We start from the raw sequence: 17,005 nt of genomic DNA, 5'->3' as shown, positions 1-17,005 counted from the left end.
GTCTTCAAATTCATGGACTTCAATGCCAGGTAAAGATCCTCAAGGTCCTGTACCCTCCCTGGTGGCACCACGGGTTAAAGCACAGCACTATGAAGCTATCCACAGCCTCTCCAATAAGAGTTCAATCCCTGGCCAGGAAAGTGACCCACATGGCACAGCAGACCTCTCCTGTTCCCCTCAGCAGTATACTTCATCAATCTGCCTGTTCTGCTCCCCACTCTGTCTCTGGTGAATCCTTTCATCCCTCCTGCACCTCTGGCCAGTTCTATGTGAATAAATAAATAAATCTTTAAAAATATATTTATCTCGGGCCCTCCCTGGTGGCGCAGCGGGTAAATGCAGCACTAAGAATCTAAAGCCACTTCAGCATGAGTTCAATCCCTGGCCTCAGAGGTGACCCACATGGCACGGCAGACCTCTCCTGACCTACCCGCTGCTCCCCTCAGAAATGTTCTTCGTCAGTCGGCCTGTTCTGCTCCCCACTCTGTCTCTGGTGAAGCCTCTCACCGTCCCTGTACCTCTGGCCTGTACCCCAGTTCTGTATTCATAAGTAAATACATCTTTAAAAATATAAATATATTGGCCCTCCCTGGTGGCTCAGCGGGTTAAAGCACAGCACTGAGAATCTAAAGCCGCTTCCGCATGAGTTCGGATTCCCGCCTGCCCCAGAGGTGACCACATGGCGTGGCAGACCTCTCCTGACCCGCCCGCTGCTCCCCTCAGCAGTGTACTTCGTCGATCTGACTGTTCTGTTCCCCGCTCTGTCTCTGGTGAAGCCACTCGCCACCCCAAAGCCTCTGGCCTGTACCCCAGTTCTGTATGTACAAATAAATAAATCTTTAACAAAAAAATAAATAAATAAATAAATATATTTATCTCTCTCTATATATATACCCTCAACGTCCTGCAGTGGTCTCACACCTGTGCTCCCAGTCTGATAGAACATATAAAGCACCGAGGTTCTAGGGAGAGCAGAGCCCTGAGCTCCAAACCTGGAAGCCAACAAGCAACCACCTCTCCCCCAGCCATTCCTGACTGCATCTCTCCTGGACACCAAGCAGCTCCTTCGCTACACCTAAAGCCGGCTCCACACATCAACTGACCAAGACACGACCTCAGGAGCTCTTTTCTCTCCTGTGTGCTGCTAGCGGTCTAGCTGCCCAGTCCTCAGTTTGCCTCCTGTGCTGCTGGAACACAGGCTCAGCCCTGACCACTGAAGATGCTCTCAGGAGAACAACTCTGCATGGGTGAGTCATCGCCTCTTGATTCTCCCCAGTTTCCCCTGACGGCCACTGAGGAGAAAGATCCAAGCTTCCAGGGAGGCCTTAAGGATGAATGAGCTGCTATCTTTTAAGCATTTGGAGCTCTTCAGAGAACAGCATTACATAAATACCAGGCCGAGTTATATATTTAGACATAGCTTCCTACTTTTGTATGGTGGAGGTTTTTTTTTTTCCCCCTCCAAGGTTTTCAAAGGGTTTATGAATGGGAAATACTCTGAACACTTCTTTTTAGCAGAAATAAAGATCCTTGTCTCACCCACCTGAAAACTTCACCCCCCGGATTCTCTTTGAAGACAGGAAAGAGGTTTTAAAAAAAAAGGGGGACGAGAGAGACGGGGAAACCACCCACCCCTCCCAGCAAAAAGATGGCCTGTGGGCTCAAAGATGAGGGGCAGAATCCTGGCTCAATGCTCCAGGCTCCGGAGCCACCCCTAGGTCTCTCCCCCCCCACACTGCCACCTTCCTGCTCAGGTGACACAAGTCAGATGAGATGCTGCTACGGGAGAGGGTGGGGGGACATCTCTCTCTGTGCTGCTTGTCACTGGCACACGGGCCACTCGCGCCATGCACGTGCGTAGGCACGTACACACAGCCAGCCACGGGGTCATGTGGAAACTGCCCCTAGAGTTGCTCTTTCCTGCTGCCAGTCCAGGTGGTATTGCCCTGACCTTGGGGGTCACACGGCTTTTCAAGTTCCTTGAAGTTGTTGACAGTTGAAGTGGGGTGATGGTCCCTAGGACCCACCAGCAAAGTCATCCCACAGAGGTGAGCAAACACTGAGCAGGTGGGATTAAGGGTTCGACTGGGCTCTGGGGTCAGTCTGGCTCCAGCCGCACCCATCACTGTGGTGGAGAATATCCAGCTGTGGGCAGAGACGAGATAAGCCCCGGCACCCCACCCCCACTACCCGGCTCCAGGGTCACCTCTGTCCTTCCATTTGTATTCGGTTCAAATGCTGACTCCAGGGGGCCCTTCCCAGTGGCACAACAGGTTGAAGGGAAGCTCTATGAGGCTAGCCACAGCTGCTTCAGCACGAGTTCAATTCCCAGTCAGGGAGGTGACCCACAAGGCGTGGCAGACCTCTCCTGACCTACCCGCTGCTCCCCTCAACAGGGTGTTTCAGTCAATCTGCCTGTTCTACTCCCCACTCTGTCTCTGGTGAATCCTCTCTCACACCCCCAGGCCCCACCCCACACCTCTGGCCTATACCCCAGTTTTGTATACATAAATAAATAATTCTTACAAAAAAAAAATGCTGACTCCAGCCATGTCTCCCTTCCTCATCCTGCCACCCCTCCTGGGGCGGGAGCGGGTCTTCCACACCAGCCAGGGGATGATGGACAGTCTGTCACCTAAAGCAACCAAGTGGGGCCTTTGTTGCCTGAGTGACGGGGCCATCCACAAATCAAAAGGAAGAAATTAATCCTCATTACTCATCCTTCTCTTTCTCACACAATGCTCAGCCTGCCAGGGGGCCGGGAGAGCAATGACTACGATGAAGTATTCAAAATTAGCAAACTGAATTATTGTGCTCACACAAAAGCCTCCGATTGTTCTGGCATGAGGAGTCGCTCATTCATCTGGATCTCTGGCAGCCCTTGAGATGAGCAAAGAGGAAGCTGAGAGAGAGCCAGGGGCTGGCAGAACTGGGTCTAGTCACCCCAGAAGAGGGCTCAAACCCTCTCACCTCCTGCCCCAGAATACAGTGGGGTAAAGGGGCAGGAAAGCTGACTCCATGCGTGTTTAAATGCACTCCCTCACAGATCTGAGAACAGGGCAGCAGAACAGAGAACAGCTCATTCAGGGCACAAACAGAGATGCTCTGAGCCTTCAGAGACATGTGATCATTCAGAAAGGCTGCCTGTCCTTGAAGCCACCCTAGCCCAGCTGATAGATGGATGAGCTAACACACCCTGTGGTGCTGCCCAGAGGTGCCCAGCCAGCATTCATCAACCTCTCTGAACAAGCCCAGATCCCGTCTCCTCCCTCAGTCAGTCCTCTGCCCTGGTTCTCTTGAATGAGTCTTAGTCTCTGTGGCTCTCCTGCTTCCAGCCTGGTTAGTGTTGAGGCCTTTCAGAACTCCCACCAAAAGGGGCTCTCGCTCCCCTACTCACACTGCACCGTCAGGTATGCTGAGGCCGAAGGGGAGCGCCCCAGGCTGTTGCTTGGGACACAGGTATACTTTCCCGCATCCTCAGGCTTCACCCGGAAGATGATCAGGGTGCCATCAATCAGGATCCGCACTCTGAGCTTCAGGTCGCTGCAAGGACAAGGGGGTGCGGGATGGGAAGTAGTCCAGAGCAAAGAGTCCTTCACCCATGAACAAGATGAGGAGACCTGGATCTTCCTCCTATTCCTGGTCCCTCAGAAGACCCCTATATGCAGGGGCTGGTCTTAGCACCCAAGAAACATGGACCCAACACACCCTCTCCAAGCCCCTGGTATCCTCGGGCAGTTCCTGCTCAAAAGCCATGCAGGGTTGGGGGGGGCCTTTCTGGGGATATCCCAGGGTCAGGGGGTGCTCACTTCTGGAAGTAGACATTCTCATCCTGCCAGTACCAGGTGTAAGTGAGGTTGCCGGGATACGCCTCAGCCCGGCAGGTGAGCAGAGCATCCTGGGAGATGTTGACAGTGATGTTCTCAGGAGGGGAGACTATGAAGGGAGGCCCTGGGGAAACAGGAAACAAACATGACCTCACCTGGTAGGGGAGGGGGAAGATAGGGCCACCTAGAACACTCTGCGATGTCTCAGGAAGGGCATCCTGAACTCTGGGAGAGAAAGCTAGGGGTGGCACAGGCCCAGGGTGAACAGAACAACCAGGACAGTTGCTATGGAGATGCTTCCATCATCAGTCTCCATTCTTACTCTCTCCATAAGTCCCAAAGATGCAAATGGTCCTGGGGTGTGCCTACATTATACACACCCCCAAGACAACAGCGAAGCTATATCCACCCCATGCACAACCCACTATAAATCCTGGCTCCCCAAACTAGACATCTAACCCCACACACACATGCATGCCTGCACAAAGGCGTGCGTCCACACACGCAGCCCTTCCTGCCCACCCTCCCCTCCAGCGGAGCCCTGAGCAGGAGACATGTAGGAGGGACAAGGGCCGCTCTTCCAGACAGCTAGGAATAATCCTGTCTCCAGAGGAGTAAGAGGCTTGTGCTGCTTACCAACCAGAGGTTAAGAGGGCGGCTCAGGGAAGAGGAGGCAGGGGGAGAGAGCAGATAAACAGAGGATGAAATTCCAGCAGTCCTGGTGCTGGTTTCCAGGAAGGCCACACTGCCACCAGGCCCTCTCCTCAGAGGGCAGCTCTCCTACAGGCTGCAGGGGCCTCTGGCCATGCTGCAGCTCAGCACTCCAAGTTGGGAGGGAGCCAGAAGAGTTTGCACCCCGGCGCCGGGCAGACCAGACAGTGGACAGCTAGAGAGCTGGACAGCCAGACAGCTGGACAGCCACCATCTATCCTTATGGTTCCTCCTGAAGCTGGTGGCAGAGTGGGTGGCCTGACTCAGCGTAGAAAGAGCCTCTACTGCCCAGACACCACCCTTTCCCTTCTGAGGGACTCCAGGCCCCAGGGAGGCAGACTGGCACCTCCTGCTGCCGATTATACACACCCCACTCCTGCCAAATGCCCTCGGTGTTATTTAAATGTTTGGGGTTTGGAATGGAGTCTTATCTTTATTTATTGATGCCATCACTAATGGATGCTGACCCGAGGGAGGTCTTGTTCCCTGGGGAAGGTGGGGGCCTGGCAGGATACTATCTGGACAATAGAGAAACCAGAAACCACCAGCATGGAGCCACCTACCACCATGCTTAATGGCCACAGCAGGCCAATGCAGGAGCTCCAGAGAGAGGCACCCCACCCAGCTCTCCTCTCACTCCCACTGTGCTGCCCATGCCTGAAGCCAGAGCGGTCGCCCTACCTTGGACAAGCAGGTGGGTGGTGTGGATGGCCTCCCCCTGGATACTGTACGCACGACAGGTGTAAGCTCCTCTATCTTCCCGACTCACCGATGTCACTGTTAGGCTGCCGTCACTCACCTAAAGCCAAGAGAGATGGAGCTCAGCACCCAAGGTGTTCTCAACAATAGCCTCAGGAGGCGATGACCCAGGGCTCACACATTTGGGCCCCTGGGGATATGGAGGCAGGTACCGCATTTTCCATCCCCCTCCAACAACACAGACACCACACCTGGGGCTGAGCCAGGATGCCTGATATTTCGATGCCCACTTGCACCTTTAAAGTGCATTCCTGGTCACATGAAGGGGTGCAGGGAACGTCTTGGAGACAGAAAAAGGGGCACAGGAAAGCTGGCCGCCAAGAAGCAAGTACAGAGGCCCCAGGAGAGAACAAGACTCACCTGGTATTTCCCACTAGCACCTAGGAGTGTCCCCTCCTTGAGCCAGGTGACAATGGGCTTGGGATTTCCAAACGCTGTGCAGGTCATGGTAATACTGCCACCCTCCTTGGCCTCAATGTACTGGGGGGGTGTTTCTGTAAAGGTAGGAGGGGCTGCAAAGAAACCAACAAAATTCAGATGGAATTAGCCAAATTGCCTGCACATTGACACCCACAGCACCGTCACTGTGCCTGGTGTACTCAGGTGTAACCAACACAAGAGGGAAGAATAAAGGAGAGAAGGTGAGCACAGGTAAAACCCTGCCCACACACTCAAAGCAGAGGAGACCTAGAATTCAAAGTCAGGTGGACTGGGTCCAAATTCCAAATTTTTTCTACTGTAGTTGACTAAGTCCCAATAAACTACTTCTTTTCATAATGTTCTCTGACATCTTTTATTTTATTATATTTATTTTGTGTAGAAAATTGGGGTGTTGGTCAAAGAAGGTGTGGGTAGGGGGTGAAAGGATTCACCAGAAACAGAGTGGGGAGTAAGACAAGTAAATCTACTAAAATTTTACTGCTGAGGGGAGTGAACAAAACAGGAGAGGTCTGCTTCACAATATGTAGGTTAGCTCCCTGGCCAGGGATCGACCTCAGGTCTTCATCATGGTGCTGAGACTTACTCCACAGGGCACCAGGGAGCCCTCCAATTAACTAATGTTCTATGAGCATCTACTGGGAAGTAACTGCTCTACATGAGACACACGTAGACAAATAAGACAATTATCTCCTGGCCTTCACCAGCTCCACAGATGTTTCATCATCTTTCACATTTTTACCTCATAGTCATTAAGATAGATAGAACTATATCTATCTTCTACAACTCCCAGCCCAGCCAGGCCTCATATCAGGACCATCTGAGCCTGATTTAAGCCTGTAGATCACAGGTCAAGACACACAGACTCTTCCTTTTCCAAGTTTCTGCAGAGAAAAATCATACTCCTTCATTCCTATCAGCCTTCCAGTCTAGAAACTTCTCCCTTTCTTAATCCTTTCATATGCCAGGGTGTTTCAACACCACCTGCATTGGAATTTTGACTAAAACACCAATAATCGGTTTTAAGAGACTCAGCTTCTTCAGTAAATAAGGTGCATCAAAATATATAAAGCAATTATTACAGACCTAAAAAGAGCCATTTACAGCAACGCAATAGTAACAGAGGAGTTTAACACTCCACTTACATCAATGGACTGATCATCTAGACAGAAAATCAACAATAACCTTAAACAAAGAATGAAAGCAGATGGGTTTAACAGACATTTATAGGGCATGGCATCCCAAAAAAGCTGAGTACAGATTCTTCTCATGCACATAGACCAAGTCTCAATAAATGCATAAAGATAAAAATCACATCAAGGGCTTTCCCTGGTGGTGCAATGGGTTGAAGTGCAGCACTATGAAGCTAGCCACTTCAGGTAAGTTCAATCCCCAGCCAGAGAGGTGACCCACATGGCACAACAGACCTCTCCTGTCTTACCCACTGCTTCCCTCAGCAGTGTACTTCATCAATCTGCCTGTTCTGCTCCCCACTCCATCTCTGGTGAGACTTCTCACTGCCCCTGCATCTCTGGCTTGTACCCGAGTTCTGTATGCATAAATAAATCTTTTTAAAAACTCACATCAAGTAATTTCTCTGACCACACTGGTCTTAGCCTAGTAGTCAACCATAGAAAGAAGCATGAAAAATATCTAATTGTACAGCCTTCAACATACTACTGAATGGTACAAAATGAACTCAAAGGAGAAATTTTTAAATACCTGGAAACAAATGAAAGTGAAGACATGAGCTATCAGAACCTATGGGACAAAGCAAAAGCAACACTAGGCATGAAGTAGGTAGTAATAGAAGGCCTACATCAAAAAACAAGAAAGATTTCAAATAAATAATCTAATCTTATAAGGAGCTGGAAAAAGCAGAATGAATGAAACTAAAAGCCAATTAAAGGAAGGTAATAAGAAAAATTAGTGTTGTGATAAACAAAACAAAAATCTAAGAGACCAATATTACCTTGATAGCAAAAGTTGGTCCTTTGAAAAGAGAAACAAAATACTCAAACTTTAAATAATCTCACTTAGAAAAAGAGAAGAAAACACTAATAAATGGAAATGAAAGAGAAGTTAGAATAGTCATCACAGAAACACAGCCTAAAAGACTACTATAAGCATGGCCCTCCCTGGTGGCGCAGCGGGTTAAAGCACTGCACAAAGAAGCTTAAGCCACTTCCGCATGAGTTCGATTCCCGCCTGCCCCCGGAGGAGACCACATGGCGTGGCAGACCTCTCCTGACCCGCCCACTGCTCCCCTCAGCAGTGTACTTCGTCGATCTGCCTGTTCTCCACCCCACTCTGTCTCTGGTGAATCCTCTCACCCTCCGCATCTCTGGCCTGTACCCCAGTTCTGTATGAATAAATAAATAAATCTTTAAAAAAAAAGACTATTATAAGCATCTTTATGCCAATAAATACAGAAGAAATGGGGGAAAGTCTTAGAGTGATACAACATCTCAAGACTGAATCAGGAGAAAACAGAAAACTTGAACATACTAATAACAAGCAAATAAACAATAATCAAGTTTCAAAAAAAAAAAAAAAAAAGCTTAGGACCTAATGGCTTCAACTACTGAGTAATCTTCAAAGATGAACTAATATCTTAATATCTATACTTCTTAGTCTTACAAAAAATAGGAAAAAAAAATAAATGTTTACAAATACATCTAAGAGAACATCATTACCCTGATAACAAAAGGTGACAAAACCATCAGCAAAAAATGAGAAAACTATAGACCAATATCCCTGATGAACATAAATACAAAAATCCTCAACAACATCTTAGCAAACTAAATTCAACAATACACTTAAAGAGTCATACACCATGACCAAGTGGGATTTATTCCAGGGATGTAAGAATGGTTCAACATTCACAGATCGATCAGTATAATTCATCATACAAATAAAAAGATAAAATATATATATATATGATCCTATCAATAGTGGCAGAGAAAGAATTTGAGAGGGTCGAATATCCATTTATGATAAAAACTCTTAATAAGTGAGGATAGAAGGAAAATATTTCAATATACTAAAGGCCATGTAGACAAACCCACAGCTAACATTATAGTCAATGGTGAAAAACTGAAATCGTTTGCTCTAAGACAAGGACATCCATTTTCACCACAACTATTCAACAATATATTGAAAGTCCTAGCCAGAGCAATTAGGCAAAAGAAAGACATAAAAGGAATCCAAATTGGAAAAGGGGGAAATTATCACTATTTGCAGATGACATGATCATACAAATAGAAGATGCTAAAGACTCCACCAAAAAACTATTAGGAACACTAAATCATTACAGTAGAATGGCAGGTTATAAAATCAATATACAAATGTCTTCGGCATTTCTATACACAATCACCCAAAAGAGAAATAAATCAAGAAAATACCATGAACAGTAGCATCAAAAAGAATTAAGTGACTAGAAATAAATTTAACAAAGAAGGTGAAAAAACTCTACAATGGAAATTATAAGACATCCTTAAAAGAAATAGAAGACACAAAGAAATGTAAATATATCCCCTGCTTAAAGTTTGGAAGAACTAACACTGTTAATATAGTGAGTTCACCCAAAGCAATATATAGATTCATTCTAATCCTTATTAAAATTTCTATGGCATTTTCAAGGAAATAAACAAACATTACTGAAATTTGGATGGAACCACAATAGACCCTAAATAGCCAAACTAATCCTGAGAAAATCAGAATGGAGGTATTTACTCCCAGAAATCAAGTAAACTACAAAGCTATAATAATCAAAATAGTATGATATTGGAATAAAAACAGACACACAGACTAACAGAATAAAATTAAGAGCCCAGAAATAAACCCACACTATTTGGAGTATTAATTAAAACAAAGGCACTAAGAATACACTGTAGAGAAAATAAAAGTCTCTTCAACAAATGATAGGAAAACTAGGTTTTTACATGAAAATAAACCACTCTTACACATCATATACAAAAACTAACTCAAAATGAGCTAAAGACTTTGATGAAAGACCTGAAACTATAAAATACACAGACGAAAACAGGCAAAAGACTCCACAACACTGGCTTCAGTGAAACCTTTGGGTCCTTAACTCCAATAATAAAAAAACAAAAGCAAAAATAAACAAATGAAATTACATCAAACCCAAAGTTTGTGTACAGCAAAAGAAACTATCAGTAAAGCAAAAGGACATCCTACTGAAGGGAAGAAAATAGTTGTACATCATACATTCAACAAGAGGTTAATATTGGAGAACTGACACACGACTCAACAACAGGAAAACAAAATAATCCAATCAAAAAATCAGAAGATTAAATAGTTCCCCCAATGAAAATACAGAGTTAGCCAACAAGTATGTAAAAGAAAACGCTCATCATCACTTATTTTGGGGAAATGCAAATTGAACCCACAATGAATACCTCACACCCAAGAAAATAGTGTATACACACACACACACGTGTATAAATATATATACATACACACACACACACACACACACACATACATATGCATATACATCCATGTAGGTTGACCCAAACCATTAGGAAAACAATTTGGAGGTTTCTCAAAATATTAAAAATAGATCTACCATGTGATCTAGCAATACCACTTCCAGAGTATAAAAAAACTAATTTGAAGGGAAATGTGCATGCCTATGCTCACTGCAGCACTATTTACAATAGCCAAGTTATGGAAACAGCCAACAATAGCGTGGGGTAAAACTGTGGTATATTTACACAATGGAATACTACTCAGCCATTTGTGGATGGAACTGGAGGGGATTATGCTAAGTAACGTAAATCAGAGAGAGAAAGACAAATATTGGATGATTTCAATAAGAGGACTATAAGGAAACAAATCAAAGCAATGAGCCAAAACAAACCCTTGAACTCTGCCTGGAGAACTTGAGGTTATGAGCAGGGGAGAGTGGTGAGGGCCCAATGGACTGCGGTGAAGGACTACTGGAAATTTGGTTGTGGGAGTGGTGTGGTGACATACACTTGAAGCGGTATGAACCTAAACCCCTAAAACAAATACAGTGCTGTAAGCCAGTATTTTCTCAGGAAAAATATAAATGAATGAATGATGAACTGATAAATGAATGAATGAAAAGAGACTCAAGTCTCGGGTGTCTGCTGCTTATAGAAGTGATATGAAACATTGGATTGTCAGGCAGTAGTCTCTGAAGTGAGGGTCCAGATCGGAACCCCAGCCTGGAACTACACCAGTACAAAGTACCCCCGTGGCAGACTCCCACTTACTGTGGACCCTGAGCAAGTTACGCAGCCTCTCTGGGCTTCCTAAATCCTCCATCCTCCAGAGCTGATGTGAAGAGTAAACAAATAAAGATTATGAAAAGGATGGTGTAAAATGTAAACATGAAATGTTGGTATTTTGCCACTACCCTCTTCACTACCATCTCTCCAAAAGCCTCAAAGCCACGCTGAGAAGCTTTAAGGGTCTCTCCTCTCCTGGCAGCCCTGCTCTGACTAGTCAGAGCTTCAGATTTCATCACGCACCCCCAGGCCAACCTCACTTCCGATCACATTTCCCCCTTTGCTGTGCTTAACCATAGTGGTCTTAGTCTTCATAGAACGTGCCAAGAACATGCAACCTCAGGACCTTTGCCCTGCCATTCCCCCCACAGGGGAATGTGCACCCAGATAGCATCCCTTCAGTGTATGCCCTTGCTGAAATGCCATCTCTGCTTCACCCAGCGGGCCCATCTGCAATGGCACCCTCAAAGCACTTGTCACTAACTCTCCTTCAGAGCAGATCTCTTTTCCGCAAATCCCATCGCATGCACAGCTTTTAGCACAGGCCTGGCATGGAGCATCGTACTCAGCAAACATCTGCTGAATGGACCAAGGAGGAAAATGAACGAAGATGCACACACATCTACAGGCCAACACAAACACCTGGAAGTTCTTAAGAACAAGACCGTGACAAGAGCACTTTCTCTGACTATCCCCAAAGCTCTTAGCTCAGTATGGGCACAGGGGCACTTGGAGAGAATACTGGCTGAATTAAGAGGGGCACTTCATCATACACACACCATCTTCAAGAAATTCAATTCCCACCCGATGTCTACCACACACTCAAGACATGGCACAAATCATCCCAAAGCCTGTCAGAAGAATCCTGAACTCCGACTGTCCAGGCCTGCCTTCCTTCTCTGCACTGTCAGCTCATCTCCAGTGGAAGCGTTTTGCCAACCCTGCTGCCGAAACACAGTTCACACAGCCACAGCCTCTATTACCTCTGGTGTCAAGCCTTAAAGAAAAGATAATAAATTAAATTACGTCCTGAAGTGACAAATTAATTACTAATTACATAATTACTTTATTATTTAGGTGCTAATCAGGAAAGTAGTTTGAACAATTTCGAGTTTTCAGGAAAATAATGGTTTGACTCTCGATTATTTACTGAATTAGGTGTTAGCTTGCCAGCTGCATTTCCAGGCTTAATTCTTTTTTACAAGAGCCCTATAATTAATAGTGTAGGTTAGAAATAGGCTGGTCTCTCCTCCAAGTAATTCATCGACCTAAAGCAAGGCTTGGCTTGGGCTTTTTGGGCATTTTAGATGTGATAAAGAAATAATTGGGTTTGCTTCCACCCAACTGGGTCTTCAGGAAAACAGAGGAGGAGGAGACTGCTTGTAATTCTAATTTTCACTGGCCTTTCATTTTCCAAAGGTGATTGCTATCAGGAAAGGCCTGATATTGAATGTTCTCATTTGGAAGCAATGGAATGCTGGTGCTCGGATGTGCGATTCTCCTTCGATAACACGAATCTGAATCATGGGCCCTCCTTGGTGCCACAAGTTAAAGCACAGCACTGTGAAGCGATCTGCAGTCACTGCAGCACGAGTTCTATTCCAGGCCAGGGAGCTGACCCACATGGCGCAGCAGACCTCTCCTGTCCTGCCTGCTGCTCCCCTCATCAGTGTATTTCATTCAATCTGCCTGTTCTGCTCCTTACTCTGTCTCTGGTGAATCCTCTCACCCCCCACACCTCTGGCCTGTACCCCAGTTCTGTATGCATAAATAAATAAATCCTTCAAAAAGAAAAAAAAAAAAAGGAAGAAGGAAAAAAAATCTCGGACACAGCCTCCTTGGGAGGGCAGAAGACTCTCTGAAAAGGAGCACCCACTTGGTGCTACAGCCCAGAGCACCTGGTGCAGTTTTACCTCCCAGACCTGACCTTCCTGCCAAGCAGACTGTGTGTGCTCCCAAATACACCAGCTCCCCTTTTTCTGGGAACCCAGACATGCTGTTCCCTCTGGCTGGAAAACCCCGCCCCACCTCCCACGCCTGCACCTGGCGAACACCTTTTCCCTGCAGGGGTCTGAAGAGCGGGCCCTTCCTCAGAGAATGGCTCCCTCAGCTGTGCTTCCAAAGTCCAGCCTGCGTTTCTGGTCATGGCTGCTTCTTGAAGTCTAAAGAGAGCCTGGCCTGGTGGTGTCTATGGCAGTGTCCCCAGAGCCTGCCACAGAGTGAACATTCATATGTCTTGAATGGATGATTATTGGTGGATTCACAAAGGCCCTCAGAAGACCACAGTCCTCGTCCTCCTCCAGACTGAGGTCCCTTCTCTGTTACTTCATCTCTACTACTACAGCTTCCTCTGATTTAAGCTTTTCTCTCTGTGGAGGAGGAGATGGCCAACCTCTTACACATAATTACCCACGTGTAATTACTGTTCCAGACACGGTGTAAGACACTTTCTCACAGTATTTCATTGAATCCTCACGACAGCCCAGAAAGGAGGGTTTGTTTTCTGTAACTGAGAAAACCAAAACTCGGAGAGATTTGAGTTGCCCCAGTGTGTTCATAAAGAAGTCCAATCTCTTCAGGGTCTTGTCCCATACTTATTCCACTCCAAACAAATGAGAATTCCCACACAATTGCCCACACTGGTACAAACTAAGACAAAGTCCAGAAATTCTGCTTCCCTGTCCTGGGAGTGACCACTGACCACTGGACAACTTAGATGCTGAAACGTCACTGGCAGAACTGGGTGTGAAGAAAAGGCAGGGAGCTCAGAGGAGACTTCAGCCCAGTTTAGGATGGGCATGAGTGATTGGAAAGTGACGTGAGGACTCTTGGCTTGGTTTTCATCAGCAGAGCTTTTAGCAGATTTACCTTCCTAATTATGTTTTGCTTGGGCTAATATTAAGATGAGTTTTCTTTCCTGGCACACACAACAGCTGGCATCAAAAGGAGGTGACTCAAACCTTTGGCGTGTGGGGACAGCCCAACCATGGCTTAAAATAAGCTTCCAATATGCCTCTTGGGACTGGCTGGTAAGAGCTGACAGCATCTGTGGGTCAGTGACTTGGACCAGCACGGACCTAGGTCACCACCTCTGAGCTCTCTTGCCAAATATTGTTGCCCTTGTTCAAATACTGGTTCTCCCAGGAACCTGAGTAAGTTCTCAAGCCAGGGGAGTACAACTTGACCTAACCCTGGGAGGAAAGACTCGGCCTCACAAGGTAGGATAGGCCAGAGCCATCCTTCGGGGCAGATCAATACTGAAAGAAGCTTCCAAGGCAGGAACAATATCAATTTCTTTGTCCCAACCACAGCTCCTAAAGTCACAGGCATCAAAACCCGAAGGACCCAAGCTGCATGTGGCACAGCCAAGCAGGGAGGTCATCGGGCTCCTTAAGGAGCATAGTGTCTGCGACATGGTGGTGCCCGAACACACCTGCCATGAATCAAATAAAGAACAAAGATCTGGTTAGAAAAAGAAAGCAAAATAAAACACTACTCTGCAGGAGACTACTATTCCTTCAAATTCTCCCTATGGTTCCAGGCTTCTCTGGCCTTTTCCAGAGTATCTCCTCCTAAGTAAGGACTCACAGGGACACAGAGGGGCACCCAGGCCCCCACCCTAAGCCAACACTGGGAGCTCAGCAAGGTCATCCAGAGTCCTCAGTAAAAAGGGTCTCCTTCACCATAGCGCACTCCCAGGACAGCTCACTCCACCTAAGCTCTAGTAAGCGAGAGCTATTGAGCTGTTACTCTGGTAGGAGTCTCCCGTTTGATCAGACAGCAACCTCGGACAAGCCAGGGCCGAGTTGGGGCTCACTCAGGGCCCACTCATGAGTCTTCCCATGATCGAGGGCACTAAGCAGCCCTTCACCACAATCACGCAAATGAATGTATATAACAAGGAACCAAAATAGAACCTAAAAAATGAGACTGGGGTGGGGGGTCGGGGGGAGTCCAGGAATTTCCCACTGAGCCCAGACACTGCCCTTCCATACATCCCACTGACCACAGACACACTAGGAGGACCCCCAAGGGGCACGGGGGGTGGGAGTTGGTAGTTAAAAGACCAGCTTGGCTGCAGCAACTCTGCCACAGGGGTATGGGGCAGAGAGGGGTGTGGCCAGGATACTGTTAGGTCACAGTGCAGCCCTGGGGCAGCCGGAGAGGAGGACGCACGCACCGTTGATGGTGAGGTGCACCCAGCTGCCGTTGTGGAAGGTGTCATACTGCTGGTCCAGCATGAGCACTTTGCACTCGTACCATCCCTGGTCCTCAGAACGAACCTGCTCCAGCCGCAGGGATGCTTTGTCATGAAGACTCGCCCGGCCTGGAGGAGCAAAGTGGACAGAGGCCATCAGGGCCAGAGCAGCAATACATCAGTCCCCTTCCCAGCCGGAGGCAGAGATGTCCAGAATAGCCTCCTAACTGTTTCCCACGGCAGGACCCCAAAACAACAGCTGGCACCAACCTCCAGCAGCAGGTGGCAGAGGGAAAAGCATAAGGCGTTGGTCAGGGAGCTGCTCCCGACCCTCCAGCCTCAGCTGGCCCCTCCCACTGCAGCAGCAACTCAGTTGGGCACTGAGAAAAGTCTCCATTCCTTACAATGCCCCATTCTTTTGGAGAGCTCTTGGGACAAAGAACAGGCATGAGGGCTAGGGGGTTAGGGGGGTAAGGGGGTTGAGGCAGGAGGGGGGGGAAGAGGAAGAAGAGATGCAGGATGAGGGCTGAAGAGAAGAAGGGGAGTAGAAGAGGAGGACAGATGGGAGAGGGGAGAAAGGAGGTGCAAGTCAAAGAGGTTGTGGTAGGGTGGTCCCAGGAGCACCTCCATTCAAGCTGAGAAGCTCCCACCTGAGTCCCCATGACTGCCACACCCAGTACCCCTCTCTGTCCGGCTTCCCGTGGTAGAGCAGAGGAAGGGCAGATGGAGGACCAGGGTGCTGGGTCCCCTCCCAGGGCCAGGGCCAGGGCCAGAGGTTACTCTTCTGGCCAGAGCCCAGGGCCCCCAGAAGCTGAAGCTGTAGGGAGCACATGGATGGAGAAGAATTGGCAAGCAGAACAAAGACCCTCAGAGCCATCCTCAACTTCATCTCCTTCATCCCTCCTGGTGAGGAGAAGGTTAAGAGTTACATCTCCCTTGCTCCTTGGCCAGGAGGCAGAGGGCAGAGTGCCCTCAGGGTGCTCTCTCCTCTCACCCACCACCTCAGCCCAAGCCTCACCCCATATCACCCCTTCTCTGCTTTGCACCTTGTCTAACAATGGCCGTCTGCTACAAACCAGACTGCTATAAACCAGACTATCAAAACCAACTGCGATCAAAAAAAGAGGGGCGAGGGGAGTCACAGGCATAGCAGGGAGGGAGACAGAGGGCGGGAGAGACAGAAAGATGTGGAAGCTCTGAGGGACCCATGCATTCAGGCCTCAGAAGCGAGAGGTAAAGATCAAAGCAGTGTCCCACCTACTTCCTCTCTTCCTTTAAACCTGCACGCACACATGCACACACACTCCTGCGACGACGCACTCCCATGCAAATACACACTCCCACACAGGCACATTTCCACATGCACACTGACACACACTCACATGCACGTGCATATGTACAGCCACACATGCACACGCCCCCATGCACACATTCATGTTTATAAGCACACTCATGCATACTGCACTCGTGTGCATGCACATGCACACACCTCCACATGCTCTCACTTGCACATTCACACACACACACATTCACTTATGTGCACACTCACACATGCGCGATGATACTGCAGTTGTGTGCACACACGTGCACACACCTCTACATGCTCTCACTTGCACATTCAAACGCACCCACACCCACACATGCATTCACACTTACGTGCACACTCACACATGCGCAACTATACTGCAGTCGTGCGCACACACATGCACGCACCTCCACATGTTCTCACTTGCACATTCAAACGCACCCACACCCACACATGCATTCACACTTATGTGCACACTCACACA

At 47.7% G+C, this 17,005-nt stretch overlaps 1 protein-coding gene across 1 annotated transcript in view; it reads right to left on the bottom strand.

Annotated features, from left to right (window-relative positions):
* Positions 1-17,005, bottom strand: part of IGSF9B (immunoglobulin superfamily, member 9B) — a 51,098-nt gene that overhangs the window by 22,433 nt on the left and 11,660 nt on the right. Inside the window, exons 3-7 of the mRNA XM_004689083.2 lie at positions 15,198-15,344; positions 5,658-5,809; positions 5,220-5,337; positions 3,810-3,951; positions 3,398-3,543 (exon numbers count right to left, since the gene is read on the bottom strand). Coding sequence (XP_004689140.2) covers positions 3,398-3,543; positions 3,810-3,951; positions 5,220-5,337; positions 5,658-5,809; positions 15,198-15,344 — 705 coding nt within the window. The remainder of the gene's footprint in view (positions 1-3,397; positions 3,544-3,809; positions 3,952-5,219; positions 5,338-5,657; positions 5,810-15,197; positions 15,345-17,005) is intronic.

Source organism: Condylura cristata, unplaced genomic scaffold, assembly GCF_000260355.1.
Source record: "Condylura cristata isolate star-nosed mole 26May11 unplaced genomic scaffold, ConCri1.0 scaffold00025, whole genome shotgun sequence".
In the NCBI taxonomy this organism is placed as follows: domain Eukaryota; kingdom Metazoa; phylum Chordata; class Mammalia; order Eulipotyphla; family Talpidae; genus Condylura; species Condylura cristata.
This window is presented reverse-complemented; position numbering and strand designations above follow the sequence as displayed.